The 23,201-nt window shown below is 44.6% G+C and overlaps 1 protein-coding gene across 3 annotated transcripts in view; it reads right to left on the minus strand.

Annotated features, from left to right (window-relative positions):
- Positions 1-1,567: 1,567 nt before the first annotated feature.
- Positions 1,568-23,201, minus strand: part of SOBP (sine oculis binding protein homolog) — a 112,138-nt gene continuing 90,504 nt past the window's right edge. For 2 of the 3 annotated variants that reach the window (XM_082302538.1, XM_082302536.1), the window contains 3 exons: positions 14,102-16,056; positions 7,354-7,397; positions 1,572-1,680 (listed from right to left, as the gene is read on the minus strand). In XM_082302538.1, the coding sequence (XP_082158664.1) occupies positions 14,104-16,056 (1,953 nt within the window). In that variant the 3' untranslated portion in view covers positions 1,572-1,680; positions 7,354-7,397; positions 14,102-14,103. Of the gene's footprint in view, positions 1,681-7,353; positions 7,398-14,101; positions 16,057-23,201 lie in introns of all 3 variants that reach the window. The other variant, XM_082302537.1, reaches the window with a different exon arrangement.

The raw sequence follows: 23,201 nt of genomic DNA on the forward strand, positions 1-23,201 counted from the left end.
CGAGCTTACTCGCCCGGTGTGATTTCCAAGCTTTCACAGCTCTAATAAATAAGGAGCACCTGTAAAACAGTAGCTTGACTTAAGTGAATCTGTACAAAGGAAAATATAGAAATACAGTATATACATAGTGCTCATAGTGCACCATCACTACAAGGCTCTGGTTCAACTGACCCTGCTGCCCTGCTCCCAACACCACTGACACAGAGCCTCTGCTCCTGCAAACTGCTCCTGTCTTCCTCGCAGCAGCCTTATAGAAAAGGTGTACTCTGAACACTCAAGAGTGAACAATTGCTTTATTCGAGTTAGTAAACAGTTACACTGAATCACAAGGTGATCTGAAATTTTTTTTAAGTTTTTTTCTTTCTTTTTGATTTTTTGTGGGGTTTTTATGGGTTTTTGTATTTTTTTTTCTTTTCTTTTTTTTCTTTTTTATTTGTCAGAATGGGATACTCCACAACTCTCTTACCAATTCAGTGCCAGTATAACATGCTCTAGTGTACTTTTGGACTCTTGGCTACAACTGTACAAGTGCACACAAGTAAATTCTACCCTGTTATCCTCCACCCACTGATTGAGGATCAAATTGCACATTTCTCTTAACCATGACAGGAGAAAGCAAACAGTGAAACAGAATCATGGGGGATCTTTCTCACTTTACCCTTGTTTTCATTGGTTTGTCCATACCATTCTAATTATCATGAAAGGGCTATGCATATGGAGAGATTGTCTCACTGCCTTCCTGGATCACTGAAAACCATCAGGGTTGAAATTTCATCCAAGTCTTTCGTGACGCCCAGCAAATATTCCCCTCAGATTATTTTACACCTTGAGGGAATTTTGGTCTTTAGTTCAACACTCTTGCTCTGTTCCCAAATGGGGCGCTATTTAGGGGAATTTAAAGAGAAAGCTGAGAAGAATAAACATTTACTGAGTACTCTTGGCATTCAGTCTCTGAAAAACCACAGTATAAACTATTCATGCTGCTTCTTACATCTGTCAAATCAAAAATTAAAAGCCATAAAAGTGTAACACTGAAAATATGGCATTAGAAAGGATAAAGGTGGCCTTTGTAAAAATAACAAGAAAAGTATATTAGCCAATAAAATATTCTAACTCTTCATTTAAAAGTGCATCATGGGTAGGACAGAGATGACTCTGAAGCGTTGCTACTCCAGTATTACCCCTTTCCCCCATCAAAACTTGAATAGGTCCAAAACCATACAATGCAAATCACGATTCTTAGTGTAGCAGCAAAACCACAGCAGTTTTTCAAAGGAAAAAAAAATTAAAAAAAAATCCGTATCATTGTCCAATCTCAAATATCTGAACTCCGAAGTCAGTGAGGGAAAAGTACCTATGTTGGTCCGTGTGGTTTTTGAAACCCGGGTGAAAAATCCCCCCCAGCAAGAAACCAAGAGGAAAAAGCGTTCCAAGAGGAGAAGAGGGGTGGTCGCAGGAATGCTGAGCACACTGTGTGGATCCATGATGTGCTGTCTTCTGGGTCAAAGGCACCCGTGGGACCGAGACTTCCTCGGAGGGGCTTCATGACAGGAAGCTGCTTTCTTTGCTGGACTTTCAGCCAGAGGGGGTGGTGAGCGGACCAGCTGGTGTCATTCGGTGGAGTGACGTGGTTTGCTCTGCTCCCTTTCTCCATGCAAGGTACCCTGTCAGCGAGTGCTCCTGCAAAGCAGACAAGCAGAGGGGGTCAGGGTGAGCGGCAGGAGGCTCACTGCAGGCAGGCTGGGCACTGCCTGAGCTCAATTCCCACACAGCCTCACAGTGGGCAGGCAGTCAGGCTGAGGCACAAGTCCACCACTTCAGCCTCGCCTGCCCCTTGTGCCTCAAGGGCCATCGGGACACGCAGCGTTCAAGGTTGCTGGAGTGGAAGACGAAGGAATTCCTGTGATAAAAAGGTGGAAACTGATATAATTATAGTTCATTCTCAACAACACCCGGGCAGTTAAAAGCTCCTGAGTCTTAGTTTTTCTAGGGGCTACTGGGAGTTACACCATTGCTTCATGTGCTTCTGCTCCCCTTGTCAGCTGACCATGTAAGCTACCTAGCAGAGATTGTCCCCTCTCTCTCCCTGCACAGTGAGCTTTGGACTCTATCTCCTTGGATGGGATCTGCTGTCCCCTACAGATTTGGCCTGAAACTCAGCAGTACTGATCAGCCTTGTTCTGGTGCTGGGGTACATTTTCCTTCTCCGTCTGCTCCACAATCTCCCCTTCACTCTGGCTCCTCTGCAATCCCTCTCAAAAATGTGCCTGTATCCCCTTGCCAAACCTCCACCCTCCTCAAAGCAGAGACTGGAAGGCACATTGAATATGTCGACCAGCATAAACTTCCATGGCATGGAGGCCACCACATCTAGGTTAAGGAGTAACGTTTGTGCTTTCAGGCAACGTGCCCAGTGAGATGAGCTTCTTTGTGTCTACAGAGAGCTGTGAACAAGAACTAGACTGAGAATTGGGATGTATCCACCTACTAAGGTGAAGTACACAGCTGTTTTCTGTCACATTTTTTGGCTTGAAGTCTTGGTGTAAAAAGGGAAGCAGAGCAAATTAAACCTGTAATGTCTGTATGAAACCTCACTCTACTCTCTTTCCATACATCAATGGAAATTAATTTCCATCCCTCACTAACCAGTCTCATGGTACATGGCACAGACCAATAAGAGATTTGCAAGGGGAGGCATAAAGAAGTTCAGTGGCTCAGGATGCTTTCTGCCTGGAGTGGTCAGCTTGCTGTGTAAGTTCTGTCTATTTTCCCCTGCTGCCAATGGACTCAGTGGCCATTGTGCTGAATGGCAAGAAGGACCTTCCCTGGTCACTGGCTCATCTGGCAGTAATTGCGTTTGATGAATGCATCTTTGTAGCAATCAAGTTACAAAATAAAAATCTGTATCAGGCATAGCAGGCAAAGTTCTATAAAGAAATGAGAACACGCTAGTCATCACTGCTTCAGAGCTCAATGCTATGCACCTCGTGCCAGCACTAGCGTGCATGACCAGCACAATAAAGTCAGCTATTTATATCTCCCCCCAAAAAACCCCAAATTACTTTTTAGGAGATCGACATATGCTCTTCACCCTAGCTGAACCTGCCTTCAACACACATCAAATATTGCTGATCAGATAGAAAAATTGCATCAACCACAAAAGAATTTTCATCAGGATAAAGCCATAGAGTTGAGCTTATGTGAGTTGTGCTGAGGTAAGCACACTGGGTTTTGCTTGCTTTCCAAAGTCAAGTAGGGCTGGGCTGATCCTGGATTGGAAGACCACCTAGAAGTTAGAGGCAGGCTGTAGTTCAAACCCAGGAGACAGCATGGAAAAGATGAGGGAAAGAGAACAAGTAAGAAGGATCGTTTCTGCCCTATTGTTAAAGGGGGGGGCGGGGAAGGAGAATAACTCAATTGGATGATGACCCAGCTATAGCAGGTGCTTGGAGGTTCATCTGTGGGCTCAGATAGTGATGCAGTGATTCCATGCAGTAAGTGAGAGCTGCACTCTCTCCTGGTGCTGTGTGGCTGTTAGTCAAAACCTGAGCCATTGGCAGCTGTGGCACAGGCTGCACTCACCCACACAGAGCTTCCTCTTTGGTTGATGCCTGACACGTGAGGATTTAAGTCCTTGCTCAGAGCAGCACAGAATTAGAGCACGGCAGGTCAATTTGGCAGCTAAGGCAAAGCCTCCCCGCTCTCTGTTCCCTCTCTGCAGTTATCCAGCTCTTTCCAGGTGCTGTTGCAGAGCTACAGCCCTTTGTCCTGTGGTGGTAAGCTTGGCCCTGCTTGGCAGAGCCAAATGCTAGAAGCATCACCTCCCTGCCCCTCCATGCTGAGGAGCTGGGTGGCTCAGCTGTGGGGATATGTCCTTCTGCTCCCCCACCCCCAAGCACTGATCCCTGTGTGTCTACTCCCAGCACTGCCCCAGGAGACAAGCATGGCAGCATGCTCCTGCTGGCAGTGATGGCCTCCCCAGTCATGTCCTGTCCCCTCAGAGGGGCCATGTCATTGACATGCCTTTGGACTCATGCACACATCCAGACACACACACAGTTTTTTCCATGGTTGCTTCCCTGTCATTCTATGCCCCATTGAACATTTCTGTCTCCAGATTCACATCTTATTGTTCAGGAAAAATTAGAGACTGGGTGGGGAAGGCTGAAAAAATCATTGATGTGGACTGGCATGGCAGAGTTCCCATAATATAGCACAGCACTTAATTCACCCAGACAATGAATGCTGATGTGCTAAAAGAGGCCTAGCTCATCTGGGACATGCATGGCTCTAGAGTAAAGGCACTGCAAGTATTTTCTCAGGGAAACTGCTCTGAAGATAAACCACAAGAGTGCAGCTAAAGTCAGCATGGGAGCAAGCTCAGCCCTGGAAACACTCGGGAATCATCTGTTACTTGTAATAGTTCTGTAATTTTTTCTTTTTCTTTTTTTTTTTTTCACAATTCTTAAAGCAGTTCAAGCTTCTTCATTAAAACCTTCCCCTTTGAATACTCTGTGATTTGTCTTTCCATGAGCTAACTGAAGGGATGCCATATTGCAAAAGACAGGGAGGACCTTTAGCACAAATGGGAAAACAAGCAGCGTCCTTAAGCACCACCTCTGGATTTCAAAGATAGTGATTTCCTTCTGCTCTGACCTTGTAAGCCAAAGATCCTCCTCAGCTTTGGGTCACCTGTGGAACTCAGGCTCTCCCTTCTACTGAAACATGAGCTGCAGTCTGAGCAGACATTGTGACTTCAGGGAGTGCACTGGGGAAGAGCCCTGTGATTTGACTTTTATGCCTAGGCAGAAGAAGTGGTAAGGACACCCCCAACTTGTTGCACCATTTTCTCCAGGCTATTACTGACAGTGGGTCTCTGGTTTATATTTTGGGGGACTCTGAGGTATGTACATGGATCATGCAAAGAGGAACATGCCATCACAGTTCTGGACTTCTAATCTCTACATTGGAAGTGTCCACAGAGCCTGCCAGGACCAGTCCTGACTTACACTGGGGTAACTGGGTATATCTCCACAACAACAAGGCAGCCCAGTGTCCCCCAGCTAATGCAGCACCAGTGTGTTTTCCAGCCTTGTAAATAGTGTGCTTTGCCCCACTAGTGTGCAGATGTGACAGAAGACACGATTTTCCTCTGAAAAAAACCAGCCAGATCTTCAACAAGTTCTCCCATTCTAAGCTGGGATAAAGTTGGACTTCTGCAAGGTATTTAAAAAAAAATAACAAACAAACAAAACACCCTCCCCCTCCTCAAAAACCAACCACAACAACAACACCCCCTCCCCAAAAAAAAGCCAAAACAAAACAAAAAAAACCACACCAAAAAAACGAACCAAACAAAAAAAAAATTCCAAAACTGAAAAAGGTAAACCAAATCCAGACAGTTTCTACTCTCCTTTCCTGAAAACAGGCAACCACTGTGATGTGATTACCCTTCTTTAAACCTCCAATTTTCTCTGAATCAGAATAGGAACTTTAACTTGCACTTCAGCTGTCTCTTGTGGGCCTAAACCACTATGCTTTTGGCTATTCCAAGGTTCTTCTTCTCAATTTTCTTATTCAACCTGATCTCTCCAGTAAAACCAGTTATATATCCAGAGAAAGGCAGTTTAACTGTTGGTAGTGGTATGCAGGATGGTGAGGATGGGTATCTTGCTGAGCCACAGCCTGTACCTCCCTCTGAGAGTTCTCCTCCTCACCCGGGCCATACCTGGGCCTGGCTTTTTAACCTGAAATGTTACTGTGGGCCACAAAATTATAACAATCATAACAAAACTTTCTGAAGCAGCAATGAACCTTCTTAGTGAAAAGTTTCAGCATCCAGTATCAGGAAGCAATCAACACTTTCCCATTTTCCCATGAACAACTCCACTGCCCATAACCGTCCAGGACTGCATGCCTGATACGGTCCCCACAGGGTTTCTCCCTGGTTTTCACAGCCCTCATTCTTTTCAAGTCTAAGCAAGAGCAGATGCTCATCCAAAAGCACGGGAGCATGCTCAGGTGGCAAAAATGTCAAGTGGATTATATTGTGGGAGAATGAAGAAGAAAAACCCACCCAGAACACATAAGGAGCAAGTGGGTGAGACTGAGCATTGACCTCAGTGCAGTGCCAGGCCCCTTAGGGCATCTCCCTTACGCCCAGCACTGCTGGGCACTGAAAAACCTGCACTGGGCCCAAATACTGCTTTAGATTTTCTCTATTTCCCACCTCAAGAAGACAGGAACAATATTTTTACCACCAAGATAACAATTTCAGCAATATTTGGTAAACTGCTTCAAATGAAACTGAATTTGCATTTTAACTGAACTTTGAAATTTAGGGTCAGAATTCAAATTTTCAATGACTTAATCATGTATCTTTTCTAGTCATGTTCAAGATTCTCTCAGTTGGAGAATTCCTGTGGGTAAGAGCATTTTTTTCTCCTCTTTTTGGATAAGGAACTTAGAAGTGGCAGCACAAGTGGTTCAAGGAAGGCTTATAAATATTTGGAGCATAAGCAGGCAACACAAAGTTTTACATTTAACCACGTGGGCTCCAAATAAATGGCTGAAAATTGCTCTAACCATAGGTTTCAATATCAATCGCCTGATGATGGGATGCAGATCTTTCCAGAGAGGTCAGAACTCCATAGTTATTTCACTCAACACTACCCAATCCCTAAACCACTTTTTTTTTTTTTTTTTTAATATCTGCCTTCATAGAAGATGATTACATTACACAACATGAAAGTCCAAAACTGGGACTGGAAGATGGAGCACAGCAGGGAGTATGGGTGTCCTCTCAGCAAACGCAGTTCAGCCTCTTTGCCTTTAGATAATTTGCTATTGAAGGTTGGCTCAAATTTGAGGCAGCAATGTTTCAGAAACTCTTGGAAAAGCAAGCCAGCTGCAGGGTGGATATCATTACAAATTGAGGCACATGTTGTACAGGAATACCATTCTCTTCAAATACCAAAGTTGTGTCTGGGGAAGTAAAGCCATGCAAAGGAGTCAGAGGCAGGACCTCGATCTCTAACGTGCCGAGGGCCTTCAACTTGCATTAGAGGCACCGAACGCTGAGTGCACGCAGTACTGAGCAGGATCAAGCCCAGATATTTAATCAGCTGTAATTTTCATGGTAGAAGCAAACATTAAATAGTTGAGGGTTCTGCAGAATGTTAGAGGTTACTTCGATTCATGGCTCTCACGAGATGATCACACACGTTTCCAAACACAACTTTCAGTCCTGTGAGTGCAGTGCAGCTCGTTATCAAAATAATGTAAATAAGGTCATGATTAGTAGGTCTCAGCTGTGAGGCCTTGACTGGCAGAGGCACCCAGAAACATGCTTACCTTTATAGGACCTAAAAATACACAGGAGAGACTCAGCAGGTAATCTGGAAACAAAAATTGCTTCAGAAAGTCTTGCTTGCCATTGATTTCCTCCTGACTTCTTGCTCAAAGAGCTTTGTTTCTACTTTGTTTCAATCTTCCACTGTGCTTTTTTAACAAGAGTTTAATTTTATCTTAAAATCTATGGCTCACTGCTTGAGTATGTCCAACTTTTTCACAACCACAGTCCTCAAAAGTGTTTTGCACCTTCTCTCCCACTTTCAGGTATTGCTCGTAATACCGAAAGGTAGTTTATAAGCTCCTCACGGTTGTTCAGAGCTCACTGCTCCGCACTGAAGTTCGGCATGGTGTTTCAGGGTCAAGCTTCACAAAGGCTGTGAGGTGCTTAGCTCCTCATCAGGTTTCAGTGGCAATCAGACACATACCATCCAGCATCTTGGCCCCTGCATGTCAAGGCAGTCGTTGTCTAGATGATGTTTATACAAGTGTTTTTACAAGAGTCTGTTTTACTGTGGTCTTTGTTGTTAGGGACTCTGTATTTAATTATGAGTTGCGCTTTCCTCCCTGCCCCCATAAAATCTCCCTGCACCACTGACTTCGGTAGCTCGACAGCACAAGTACAGTCTGATGAAGAGCTCAAGTCTCCACATACGGCTGTTTCACACTTAACACTTTTGAGTGCAGCCAAACCTGCTTTGAACCAACTTAAATACGAGGAACATTAGACCTTGTATGTATGAAAGCACCTGATCAGTCTTTAAAGCCTGGCAAAGAATTATGAGTAACTCATTGTTTCAATATGAATGTGGGTTGTACCAACTTAGGGAACAGCGTGGATTGGATGCGTATTTCCGTTCAAATAATTTAAATTTCATAAGACAATTGAAACTAATAGTGGAAAATAAGCAGTAAAATGATCTCTGAAATCAGTGGTCTGAGGTTCTGGGAGCTGTCAGGTAGACTACAGTATGTAGGTGTCACAGGTTCTGCATATTTCTGTGGGTCTGTCAGTTGAGCTATGCCTTTTTTTGCTGTCTGAAGTTCTGGCTGTGTGTTTTGTTTGCCAACAGCCCTAGATGCTTACTACCTTTACAAATCAGACGAGGTATAGTTATTTTCTAAACTGAGTTCAAGAATCAGATTTCATATTTGAAACATATGCCCTAGAAGGTTTTATAGAAAAGCAGGAGGAGCCCATCAGAAATCAGCACTTGCTCCTTTGATTCAGAGTGTGCAGTGATCTATGGCAGCGTACCACGAGCCTGCTATTTACTGCTACTGAGACGGAAGTTAGCACTCCCACACCCCGGCAGCAAGATGTGGGAGCTGAAAGCTACCCTGGAAGTATGTCATTTTATACTTCACTATTTTGAGAACCCTTTTTTTCTTTCCTTTTTTTTTTTTTTTCTCTGGGAAATCCTTTTTCTGATTTGATATACCTGAGAAGGTATACAGGCAATTTTGAAACATAAGATCACACTGCCAGAGTCAGACAGCTCTCGAGGGCAAAGCTTCAGTTCCAAGCAAATGTGTTTAAGGCTTTGTGGTGGTAAAAGTCTCTCCTCTCCCCCTTTGGATAAATGGAAAATTTCTGTAGGCTCAGAAGAAGCCAGGTGAAGGAAAACTTCTGAAGCAGAAGAGTAGGTGTTAAGTGTATGAGTCCAATTACTCTGCAGATTTAAATTAGTTTGGCATCAGTGGAACTATATCCAGTTAAAATTAGCTAAGGCTCTGGCCCGCAATACCGTGTCAACAAAGATGACTAGCATAGAAATGTGTTCAAATATAGAAAATCTGTTTTCAAGTGTATCTTTAAGGTCAAATTTTGTCCTGATCATAGCAAGCTGGGCAGAGGTAAGATGTTGATAGATAGACACCACAGAGACAGAGGAGAAATAAAATTTCTTAGGCTAGAAAAAGGAGGTTAATAGCTATGTCCCTTGCCTCAGGAATTCAGACATGAGCAGGAAATCTTGTGCTGGACCATTATGGGCAGAGGAGCTCGAAGTGGGATATATATTACTTCTGCTCTGAACTGAGTGTTCTGCATGCTGTATATTTTTACGAGTAGAATGCATGAACTAGACAGCTGAAGGTTTGGGCCTTTCATTCAGCAGATGCTGACCCCAGGACATACACGTTGGCTCTGTAGGTGGCCATACACCTACTATTTCCTTTACTTCTGGAAGAAACTCTGCTGACACAAGCAAAAAAACTCCTTCCTTTCCTTACCCCTCTGTCCCCAACACAGGATTACTCAACACACACACACACATACAGAAGCTAGTTTTGAGTTTAGCATGTGCCACTTCATTTTCTCATTCAGTTTAACATAACCATCATTTTAAATCCAAGCAGACCTCAGTGTTTTCATTTCTTTGCTTTAGGAAACCTTGACATCAAAGCTGGCGGGTTAAAACTGATCCCGCCAGGGCATAAAGCATGTAGGCAGGCAACACTAACACTGCTAATTTTAGAAAGGCACATTGCTCAAACTTGAAAATGTAACACTCAACAGAATATTCTTCCTAGCTTCATTCCTTTATCATAGCAGGACTTTGGCACCGAGACATCTTTTGATAGTTCTTCAAATTGCATCAAGCTAGAACAGCTTGACAGTCCATGTCCTGATGGAGAAACTAAACTTTAACATCAAGGATTATGTTGCTGATTAGCACTTTCAATAATCAAGTAATTGGTACATTAAATAATCCAGAGATTGGCAACTTGCCCAAAAAGGTCACGCTTGCATTGATTCCTTTTTAGAGAGTCCATGTTGCTATTACATGAATTCAATCTGTCTGTCCAGAACTCTAGTGTAAAAATATTTGGCTAATTTCCTTCTTGTCACACAATTTGATGGGAAATAAAATCCAGGAAAAGTTGCACATTAGGGCAATATGCTCAGATTTTCCAATTAGAGTAGATGAGAAGCAAGAGCAAAAAAGACAATTGGTTGGACTTTTTTTCTCCCAGGTTAGTGTGACCAGCGCAATCAATACAAACCTCCAAGGGCCCAAATCAACACATCTGTTAGTGAAGCTTCTACCCTCTTTGCACTTTATTAGCATTTCTATGAGGTTAGGAGTCTGTCTCAAGGGGTCGTCCCCACAACTGGATTGCCTAAGGAGTAGGGTTTTATCCCCCTGTTTCCCCAGGCCCAGGCAGGAGGAACTAACCCATGGGCACGGCAGAGGTCAGGGCTGCAGTGCAAGAGGCTGCACGGGTGTTTCCTCCCCCTGTTGCCCTCTCTGCACAGACACAGACAGGCTCTGAGCCCTGCTCAGTCCTCACAGGCAGGGAGGGCAGAAATCTAAGGCAGAGCCCTTTTTCTCCCCTGGACTGGCTATGACCAGCAATAGCGAAATAGCAAGAGGGCTCTGCATGAAACCAGAGAGTCCTCACCTCAAATCAGTCATCAGAGTTGTGCAAATCACTTGTGCGTGCCTTGAGACGCTCAAAACCCACCCTCATTTCACTGAGGTACCCACTGGAATGAGATGGTTACCACGCTGTTTATTTCTGCAGAGTATTCGGAATAGGACCCTGGTCTCCCATCTCTTCTGCACAGAGGCTACTTCTTTTCTTTTTCTGGAGGAACGAGGGGATGAGCACAGACTAATAACCACCACCATGATGTGCTATGCTACTGCACAAGCCCCAGAGGTACGGCAGACACCTAGGCTGGGCTTCTTAACTTCCAACGTCTGTGTGGACATCTATGTCTGTGCTGGTCACCCTAGGTTTCCCTCATTGCAGGCAGAAATAGGCACTCCTAGGGCACAATTCATCTGAGCTGTCTTAGTTGTTGACTCTGGGATGAGCTCAGCTGTCTCTTTGAAGTGCCTGCTTCTCTAGGTCGATTTTAAAGAGAGTTTAGACAATTAGCTCAGCTGCATCTTTGTTCCAAATGTCTGTATTGGGTCAGATTAATCTTGCCTGGCAACCTGAAAACTTTCCTGTAAGACAACCCTTACATTGAGGCAAAGAAATATGTAAAACTCAGGATGAAAGGGAAAGTGGTTATTCCTGAGGATAATCACAGTGGCAGTTATTGACATTTAGAGAATACAAAGGGCTGAGGACAGTAACCGAATGATAAAGAGTCCTTGTCTTTCCCATGAAGCTTGTTCAGTTTGCCCACTTTCTCTCTCAAATACTATCTGTGAAGTGATGTCATGAATAATCACGTCAACAGGCAAAAATACCCAACTTGGTGAAGCCAGAACTCCCTCAGGTTTAAGCTCTGGCTTTGAATGATACTAATCTCCTCTTGGGGTTGGGACCTTGAAGAGGCAGCATTGCTGCAGCCTGGATGGTCCAGGCAAGCAGAAGTAGATGCTAAGAACCAGCCTTTCTTTGACTACAGAGTAAGCACATAAACGTGCAAGTCTTCTAGCACTGTGTTGAAATAAGCAGCTACGAGGAGCTTCAGAGAGGTAGGAAAGGAAGGGTTAACCACAGCTCTCCTAAAATTTAATAAAAAGGATACAGCCAAATAGTGCCCTTCTCACTAGATCAAATCACTACCCCTAGGTAGAAGCATGCATACATTTATTAAGGGAATCTTTCAAGCTCCAAAGGTAACACTGGGGTCTGCAATAAAGATATCGCTGCTGAGGGACATACAATCCATACCTCAGGGGTGGGTAGGGGGATCCCCACTAGGAGGACCTAGGAGCATGTAAAGATTTTAAATATTCATTTGACTTCTGAGTTATTGTATATGCTGGTTATTAGTCCATGAATGTGATAGTTGTCCTCTATTCTTATTAGTGTATCTTTTAAATGTGTCAGCACATGCTGAGAGCAAAGAATAATGGTTGTGTTCCACTGAAGAAAGTAAATAAATACTGCTGGTGATCAAGGGAAGTAACGTTTCCAACCCTGCAACCAGCACAGGGAATGCGGTGTTAACAAATGAGAAGGGAGTCCTGACTGTACTATATATCTTTGCTGGTGCAATTAGCCCTCACTGATGGAGCAGGGAGACACTGCAATGGCCCAGATTACACACCCTGCTGCTGCTCTCTGTGGCTGTAGGTGCCAAACACCACTGCAGTCACTATTTGTGCTACCAGGGACAGGGATTTACTGGAGGCTGCAGAATATTCCACGGATTGTAATGAAAACTGGCATGTCACCAAGCCACATCCGGCGAACCATCAGTATTTTACTGCTGAACAGATTTCTTGCAACACCCACCATTTCCCCTTTTCCTGAAAGAAGCTCTCCGTGCCTGTGAACCTAAATAAATTCCATTACATTAGTTTTGTTAAGGAATACATTCAGTGCAGGTAGCTCAGTGTGCAGCTGCAGTGCCAGCTGCAGGTTGAGCTTTGCGGGGGCAGGCACCCAAGTCTGAGAACCAGGCAAGAGGACGGGAATGGGCACTGATCCTTTCCATAACAAATCACACAGGGACCTGTGGCCCAGACAGGTGACCAGACACTCACCACCAACAACCCCCAGAATTTCCTGTACTTAGACTGTGAGGGTATAAAACGTATAAAAGCCCAGGGGTTCCTTTGTTCCGGATCTCTACTCAAAGGCATCAGCTCAAGCTGTTGTTCTGTTATTTAGTTATTGCATCATGATGAAATTATTTTAAGGATTGGGGTATCTGAGAACTCTGCTATGGAAAACCTGGGGTCGAGCTGGTGAGAAAACCTGGTGTGACTGTCTGAGTGTGGGGTGTGTAGCTGTGGAGGGGCTTCTGTCCCAGCCCAGGCGGTACGAGAGTGACTGCCCGAGCAGCTCCTGGATGGTCAGACAGGGAAGATTCCTTAACAGTTTCTTGCTCACAGGTTTGAAGCATCAGACATACATTAAACTAAGAGTTTTACAAAGATGCTATATTACCAGAGGGATTCAGTAGGCTGGAAATTGGGAATGAAGGACAAGAATTTCTGCATCTGGAGTATTGTCCTTGGACAAGCCATGGGGGTTGGTGGAGTTACCCACACCTGTGCCTTGCTTTGCAGCCCTACCAGGAACCACAGACATACACCAAGGGCAGGGCTGGGGGAAATCTCAGCTGCTTTTTCTAAGGTGGGAGACTTGCACCAAAGACAGATTTACTGCCTCAGGCAAGGCAGTAAAGCCCATGGCAGAGGTTTTGCTGCAATAAGCTATAGTGGGCCGGTCCCAAACAGCAGGCAGTCCCTAAGCACCAATACATGAGATGAGAAAGCTCATGGAGAGGGAGTTCAGCCTCTGGAGAACAGCTCAGTGGAAAGCCAGGGTGAAGTCTGGAGGCAGAGCAAAGTAAGATGGTTGGAGGTGACCATTTGCTATGTCCATTGGATCTGAGCTAGCAGGAAGCTGCTGGGTCATCTGGCTCTATGCTATGCTGCAGGGCAATTTCAGTCATTGTGAAGGCTTGAGTTGCTGTGTAACTCAGCTGGAATAAGTAAACAGATTAATGGCCCAGACCTAAACCATATTCTAGGCAGAAAATCACTGACTTTGACATACACAGCACAATAACTTCACAGCCAGAACCATCACGAAATGTTCTGTGAGCAAAAGTGTAATGAGGCTGCTGATGAATGGAGTACTGACAAGTACAGATGCAATACAACACAAAAACAATACTAAAACACAAATACCAATAGTTTCCTGAAAGTGCTCATAAATTGGAATTTGTATCTTTTTGTTTCATAAAGGCCACATCCACATGAGTTTGACCTCATACCTGGAAATACTCAATTCTACTCACACAGAAGGCAGTAGTGATTACACAAACCTTTACTTATTCTGATTTCGAATTCGGAGACACCTCCTTTTCAATGGTGGCTCCAGATCCTCTGGCCCTGTGCTGAGTATTGGCGTTGGGATAATGCACGGCGCAATAGCAGTCTTTTCTGCTGGTTTTGGCACAGGCTGGATCACGCAACCTGTCTTGGGCAGCATCCGCAAAGCGTATGCATGGTCCTCGTCTGCTGGATTATTAAGGTTCGGGTCCTGTTTGTCTCCCCCGGCCAGGGGCTCTTCCCCAGTCTTCTTGCCAGCATCTCCCTCGAGGTGGCAGTTTGACGCACAGTTGTTCTCCTTAACGGACTCCAGCTCGCTCACCGCCAGCTCCTCCGGGGGCTGGGGCTTTTTCGGCTCCTGGGGCGGCTCCGGGTTCTTGGAACCCTCTGTGCTCTTTGTGCCATTCACAATGACGTTGCACACCGCTGCGCCAGCTTCCAGTCCTGGCGTGCCAGAGGGCAAGGAGACGGGACAGCAGTGAGCTCCGTCACTGCACGGTAGTGTTTTTGAGTCAACTGGGCTGCAGTTGTCCCTGCAGTCACTGCAGTTCCTTTTGTCTGAGCTACCAAAAGCCAAATTTACAACACTGTTAGGTTCACGTTCAACTTTCACTTGGGCATGTAGAGCCCTGTGGATGACATTGTGCAGCCTAGACCGGTGGCCTACTGTTAGGTCTATCACACCATCCTGCGGACCCTGTAGCACACTGGGGAAACCAAATTTACTGTTCACTGGACTACTAGGTCTGACAGTCAAATCAACAACTTCATTTTTACTGTGCTCCTGAAGCACTTGAGCTTGATTAAGGGACTGGCCTGAGCAGCTCGGTGATGAGTCAGAGGATTTGGATGATCCTTGCTTTGACTCTCGAGGGGATGAAGAGCTATTGGTTGGCTTTGCCCCAGGCGTCTCGCTGGAGGTACTCGGAATGAAGCTTTCGCCATTGCTGGAGAAGCCATTGGGGGGTTTGGAGTCGTTGATGTGAGGGATGGGAATGGGGATGGGGATGGGAACAGGCAAAGGGACAATGACAGGATATGGCACTAGTAGAGTTGGGGGTGGCACCAGTGGGGCGAGGGATGGCAATCCGAAGTTCATCATCTGTGGCATAGGCATAGGACCATTTGGCATCATGCTGACAGGGGGGAAGGGAAGACTGGGCAAAGGAGCTCCGGGAGGGGGAGGCGGCAACAAGCCGGGAGGATTCCCAGGCATGGTAGGTGTTGTGGGGGGATGGATATGGGGGGAAAGCATTGGCCTGTGCATGGGGCTAGAAGTGGGACCCATATTTCTGGGACCACCTGGTGGGGGACCGATTCCAGGAATCATTGGATTTGACAGAGGGCTGTTAGGATTTGAGGCATGGTGAGGTGGCCCACGAATAAATGGTGGACGGATTTGCTGCATAATTTGCTGTTCCATGAATATGGGCAGAGGAACTGGCCCACGGTTTGTCATCACCATGGGAGGACTGCGAGGTGGGACACCAATTGGAGGCACAATGCTAGCAGGTGGCTGGACAGAAACTGGTGGAATATTTGGATTCTCACTGATGGGAATAGGTTTGGGAACTGGCGTGGGGATTTTACTGACAGAGCAGTTGGCAGTGTCAGACGGAGAGGCAGTGGTAGACGCTGATGGTCCAGGGCCTTGAATTTGGCCAGCTGCAGACGCTGGGGATGGGGCTTTTCTCCGAGCATCTGCTAGCGGTATATTCCAAGAATCTGGAGTCAGCAGCTGCACCCCAGTGCCTTCTGCTTTATTTTCGACTGGAGGATGTAATGTACTGCACAGTCCAGCTGGAAGATTGGCCTGTGTCTCTTTGTAGAAAATGTCCATTTTGTACTGATTGAGACATTTTGCACTGCAGAACTGAAGCCTTCTTTCCCCGTCCCCAAAATCCAGATACTCTTTTGTGTGTCTTATGTGCTTACACCAGTCACATACCTACAACACAGTAATAAAATCAAATCAGGTAAGAAAAGCAATCTTCTCTTCACAGCGTTATTTTAAAAGTATTTTTTCAGTTGCTAAATACATTATTTTTCTAACAGGAAAAAAAGAAGTTACATTTGTGAAAACTGCACCTTTTTTCTTCTCCAACATATTAATGAATTGAATGCCACTCCCTTTTCTGGCTCCCATGATCTCAGCTCTGCCTTATATAATGCATTATATATCTTGAACCCATAGCACAGAGAAGAATCCTCAGTCAGCATAAACTGCTACAACACGCATATGTAAGTGTGCAAAGTCCATATGAGTATGGCTGTGATGACTCCTCGGCGGTAATCTAAGCACGCCTGTGCCATCTGAGATGCCATGCTACACAAGGAGTGTGAGAACTGGAAAAGGACTCAGAAACTTGCTGGAAATGAATGCAAACCATTTCTGCTACACTGCAGCGCACAGTAACATTTAGTATTCTACTAAGGGTATCAAATAATAAGTTGGAAAGAGTGTGGTATTTCAAAATGGCATCACAAAGCAAAAAGCATCATTGATTCTTTGCCCTTCGTTCCAAGGAGAAACTTGGAAAAAGTTAGGATATTTGTGTAAGGTTCGAATAGTCCCAATTTGTGATGTTTCAGCAAGCTGGAATTATTTTCTGAGCTGTTTGCCCACTCTTGTGTACAAGTCACTTTGAGTAAAACTTCTTGGCAAGCAAGAACCTGTTTAACAACTTCTCAAATACTACGGCAAAAAGTTTGCATCACAGGCTCAATTTTGTTTTGTTTCTCTGCTTTCCATTTAATCCTTTTCTGTGTTGCTATTGGTGTGGTGAAGGCATAGCCAATTTTTTTTTAAAATAAGGCTGCAGAACTAATTAAGCTGTGAAAGGTTTTCCCAGTTGTAAACCACTAGACACCAAAGTTCAAAAAATAGTCATTCTAGGCTTCAGAATCCATTACTTCAGAGAAATTATTGTGATTTCATTAACACATTAATTTTGCAACACCAACAGCTCTCACAGATGGTGAAGACATGATCTACAATTCAAATATGACTCTTGTTTGCACAAATGCCTTTCCTTCATATGGCATTTTAAACAAGAATTAATATGAGTAATCTTGCCATAGCTATAAACAGATAAACAGATGTCAGATTTTTCAGTGCCTCACTTTTTTGACAGAATTTTACACACACAAACCCCCCCCTCTCCCCCCCCCCCCCCCATTTTTGTCATTTACATTAGTTCTCAAAATACTTCACTGACAGAGATTTTTGGTGCTTTCTATCAGCATGTTGAGCCTATGACCATGTCAGAATATATCCTGGTATTGTTTGTTCTGCCTTTTCCAAATAGCCCATATTAGCTTGTTTTGAAATGACTATATCTTTTGTACAAAGGAAAAAAATACACTAAAAAACCCCAAAGAAGACTATGATTGTGAAAAGACTGCATTAAAAGGATAATTAATTTTAATAACTATTGGCCATATAAACAATTCAAAACAACATATGCTGGGCATCTGATTACCCATCTCATTTAACTCTCAGCTTTCCTTTAATATAAACAGTGGTGCCATTCTTGATTTTTCAGTAATATATCTTTAATGTATATATACACATACACACACTATATGCTATGGCTATTAGCCCATTTAACTCCTCAAGCTTTCAGCTATCCCGTCAGGTTGCTGTTTACTTCCCTCCTGCTCCCCTCCCTATTCACACACTCACACATGCACACACTCCCTCTCTTTTATCCCAACATTTAAATCAAGCTAAATAACCAACTGAGACGTAGCAACTACTAAGTCACCCCTGAAGTTTGGGAATGCAGGACCCAGATTTTTAGCTTGGCCATACAGACAATGTGCCCAGTGAGATAAAGCAGAGGGGGTGCTGGTGCTGCTTGGTGCATGTGGCATCGGCACGGGTGTATTTCCAGCATGATGCCCCATTGCAAGAAAGGAAATTTCGCAGTGCAAACAAGTCCAGCCCTGCATTGAACACACAGTGATGGTGTCACACCCTAAAAGATGTGGACAAAAAGGCTGTCAAATGCACAGAACTGTTGAGATAAATGCCTGCACTGCCGTGGTGCATGCTTCCCCCCCAAGTGTGGGGCAGATGGGAAAGCGGGAGTGCAGAAAGCAGGGCAAAGAGGGGGCAATCCCACTTCCAACAGCTCCTGGATTTTACCAGGTATCAGCTCTCCGTCTGCTCCCCACAGGAAGGCTCAGTGGCCATCACAGACAGCCCTGGAGCTTGTGCTGCAAACAGTGCAAACACACAGCAGTGGGCACCGAACCATCCTGCGTATTTGGCATGGGTATGGGTTTTGCCACCCACCTGGCAAGTCAGCACACATGATGGAAATATCCTATAATCAACCTCCTGAAATTTTCTGGTTTGCCATTGTTTTCGAAGCAGACAAAAGGGAAATCTGTGAGTCTACACCACGAGGTAATGAGATACTATTTAACTCAGTGGAGCTGCTGAATTTACCTTTAAGTCATTTCTGAGCAAGAGCTCACTGCTGTAGCCACAAAATGCTATCCATTTTGCATGTATGGAATTGGGATGTACGCCAGCACACTCCTCCTGCTGCTTGCAGAGCATGCTCTTGCCCCAAGGGCTGGCAAAGATGCAGAGGGTCTCCACATGTACCCCAGGAGCTGCACAAAGAGGTACTAGGAGCTCCCAGAAAGCTCCTGAGGCAGGCTGGGGCAGGATGAAGCCCACCCTGGCCCATCAGCATCTATTTGCAGTGGAAAGACAAGGAGGAGACTGGCCTCAGAGGCGCCTGCAGTAAAGGATGGAGCAGGACTTCAGATGCAGCTGCAGTGAAGACTTGCTTTTCCTTTGGGACAAGGAAGTAAACCACCTTGTAAGCCCGCTGCCAAAGTGCCTGAGAAATATGAGAGACTAAACCCAGTCCCCTTATGTTTCTAGGAAGAGCCCCATCCATGACCTTAATTAAAGGGACTGAAAGAGAAATACAGCCCCACAAAAAATTGTGGCATCTTTTCTAATAATTTAATTTTATTAGTTAACATTTGAAAAATTCAGTGAAGCACTTCACTGTATCATTGCTGTATTGATTTGTTTATCTCCAGTGGGCCTCTATGTCTCTCCTGGCTAAACAAATATTTTCTCTTCCTTGGTAAAATATTTAGAAATCCTGCTTACAAATTCTCTACTGATTTCTCCTGTTTTCAATAATTCACTGAGGAACGAGAAACTCTGAAGTACGCCTGCCTCACTCACATATTGATCACAGACCCTTCTGTATATTTTATCACTGGATGAAATTAATTAAAACCACAGAAATTAAAGGCAGCAAATCTGTTCCTCTGAATATATTGCATAGACCAAATATTCAATAATTATCTCATTGATTTCATACAATATCTCAAAGTGTTGAAGATATGACATCAAAAATGAAAAATGTCCATCTTCCACAATCATGTATTTCATAATTTTCTTCTGTTTTTTTCTTCCTTCCTTTCTTTTTTTACATAAGCAATCTGTCTGTGCTGCTAAGTTAAGATAAAATGAATAAAAATGTGGGACTCATATGCAGGTAATGTGGTGCCTCACAATACCATACTAAAAGGCAAAAAACGGTCTCTACAACAACGAGGAAATTACTGGAGGAGAAAAAAAATGTCACTTAAGAATTAATGAATCAAGCCTGTCTTACAGAATTGATCATTTAAGATGAGGTCAATGAATTTCTGATACAAATGGCTATATCACTAGAGGTAATAAAATGGAGCAATATCATTCATTTTATATCTAACTAATGACATGCTCGGAGTAATTACAGATTTCTTCTAAAAGCCTACACTGATTAGTTCAGATGTGATAGGTGAAACATATCTATCTTTCCATTCAATAAAATAACATTTTCTTCTCTGTAAAACACACAGCTGATGTCTTATTTTTTTAAGTACTTGCATTCTGTACAGAACATGACTGTTCTTCACAACCAGCTCAGGATTTCTCTGCTCATGTGTTCCTTGTCGTTCCCTTTTCCTGCCTCATCCCTTCCCTTCATTGTACAACCGAGAAAAGAGCTAAACTGTTGCACAGTGCTTGTTAATGCTGCACATTGGATTTGGCAGTGCTTACACATGGGAGCAGCTCCCTGGGTTTCAGTGGGATTAGTCACAAGCATTAATGTTGTAGGATCACATTTGGAGGGCCTGACTCGGCACCAGTGGAAAACAATGAAGAGACTCCTCTTTAATGCAATCCATCAGCTTTGGGTCTGTTGCTTAACACTGGCCCCTGCTCACCCTGGAGTCATCAGGAGCTTTGTTCCCAACCTCAACAGCAGCAGAGGCATGGACAGGGATTTTGGAAGGAACTGCAGAAAAAATACTGGGAAGAAAATAAATGCTGTGAGTCTGAGTTACAGACATTCCCAACAAACACAGGCAAAGCCACCATTTTGTACATTTCTTCCAACAGGACGTTGGACCAGCAATGGTATCACTGACAATAAGCATGAACATTTCTGAGATAGAGGGTCAAAACTTGCAAGATGCTAACTGATCCCCTATGTACCTTCATCTACCTTGGAAAACACTTCCAGGACTGCTCTGGGGCAAGCACACTTCACACCATGAATGCCAGAACATGAATCCTGAATGACATAAAGATCAGTAATAAGATAATGGCCTATCTCATTCAGCTGTAACGCAACAACCCTCAAGAAGATTAAATTTACCTAACTGGGGCATAGCCAAGGCTAAACAACAGAATGAACATTCCTTCAGTACATTTAATGTATTTATATTTTAGTGGCGGGTTGCCAGTGTGCTACTTATAAGCTCAGTGACTTGGTATCATTTATCCGCTTTCCTGTGAAACACACGGCAATCTACACCAGGAGACAACTCAGAAGACACTGCATCAGCAGAAACACAGCTCATGCCCGATACGGGAACACCAAGGAAGCTGGGACTGAGGGATCCTGTAACACTCAGATGTCTCTAATACAAAGAGGGGAAATAAAGCCATTCCTGTTGGCATCCATATCTTTATTTTGATAGAATCATCCAAAGTGGAATCCAGACATGGCTACGAGGCTGCCTTGCAGGCACAACACAGGATCCTGCTGTGCCTAAAAGGGCTGCACTCAGGCTTTGGGCACCAGGTAATTAATACTTAAATCAATTTGCTGTCAAATGCAGGCACAAAGTTCACACATTGGTGCAGTCCACCACTAACCTTTGAAGAATAATCTAGTATCAGACACTACTTCATTAAGAAATACACTTGGCAAAACCTGTTTGCAGAGGTATTTACAGCAGCCTGAGAGAAACCAGGAACAAGGAGCAATGGAAAAAACCCTGCTGCGATGAAAGAGAGCCTGTGCCTCTTACACAATACTTTGGACTAGTATCAGCTCCATGGTAAAGCTTAGCAAGAGGACAGAAGGTGGTCACTAGGGCAAAAATGTACCATTTTCAGCTTCTCCAGAACCAGAGGGTGGCTGACAAAGCTCCTCTCCTTGCTCAGGAGAGCACCACTGGGGGACACCTTGCACGAGGGAGGGCTGAATCACATCTGAGGACCAGGCTTTTATCAAAGATGTTGAACAGATGCTGAAGATTATAAAAGCCTCGCTTCTTGGCAAAAAATCCATGTATTCGACTTTGCTGAGTGGTTCCTACTTCCTTTTCTCACTGTGGTATCCAACTGCTGTCTCTTTATATACATTCAGGCATATGTTCTGGCTTCACGAACACCACTGCACATTTCCTATATCCTTTTCTGGCCCTGGTTGCCTTTCCTTTTAGCCCAGACTGGTCCTGGAAAGGTCTGGGAAGTTCCCTGAAGTTTCCAGTATTGCCACCCAGCCAGAATGTGCGAGCCATGGGGGCAGAGGCTGCCACCCCAAAAGCCACAAGGTGAGGAACAACGCCTCTCCCCTGCTCACCCTCCTGCCCTGCAGCCAAGTGAGAACCCAACACACCAGCCGCATGTTTTACAGCAAGGGCTCAAGTTTTTTGAAGTCTGCCAAACACTGGACACAGCAAAAATCGAGAAATTAGGAAGTGGCTTGAAACACACACACAGAGGTTTCTAGTATAGAGCCAAATGAGTCACAACTAGCGTTGTAACACACAGCTCAGTCAGACCCTTTGCAGAACACCCAGCAGCCACTGCAGCACGGACACCAAAGCACCTTAACACCCAGGCCACTTCACAAGGCTGTGAGCACTCCTGGCAGGACACTAGGGGAAAATTCAGTCTATCAGAAGGAAAGAAACCTAGATCTGTGTGTCCTGCAGGACTGTGTGCCTAACTATCTCTAAAGGAGTGTGAAACCTCTCTCCACTGTCCTTGACAGCTCTCCAAGATTATTGGGCAATGTGGCTGTCTGCACCCTCCCTTCTTTTCTCCATTTATCCATCAACAAGGCTTCTCTTCAGAGCAGGTCACCTACAAGGTAATCCCCTCATAGATCCCAACTGCAATGCTAATCCCACAAATGGCTCTGCTTCTACAGTCTGTTGCCTGATCAAGAAGAGAGAAACTTTGGGGCAAGAGCTGTACCTCAAGTGTTAATGTATCCAACACTTGCAAGCACAGAGAAGCTGCGGCGCCAGTGAGGCTCTGGGTCAGACTGAGACCTCCTGCAAACATCAATTTGGGTCTGCACCACTTTTCACCTCTTCTACTGCTCACCTTCTGAGGGTAACCCCCCCGCAGAACAGCGCCTCAGGAATCAAAGCCCCCACGGGGCACAGTTCTTAGCACACACACTGATTTGTTTGACATAAAGATTGTTCCAAGGCATTAAAGTTCCGTTTTAGCATTTCCTGACTCAGAAAAAGACAAATATGAAGAAGAGCAAGGTAGACACACTGCCATGCCAATTGGGAAGGTGGGCAGGTGAAGATCTGCAGGACACGGCCATTCTCAGAACAATGGGGTCAGAGTGAGGAACAGGGGGGGAATATTTTCCACCCAGAGATGATGGAAAATGACAAACTCATTTGAGAGGTAAGCAATAATCAACATAATATCCAAATGCTCTTGTGCTTTTTTCACAGCTAATTGAGTTATCACAAAAGGTATTCAGCTGCCAGCACCCAGCGCCAAGAGATAGACTGGGTGCAGCCTTG

Source organism: Coloeus monedula (genome assembly GCF_965178545.1).
Source record: "Coloeus monedula genome assembly, chromosome: 2".
Lineage (NCBI taxonomy): Eukaryota > Metazoa > Chordata > Aves > Passeriformes > Corvidae > Coloeus > Coloeus monedula.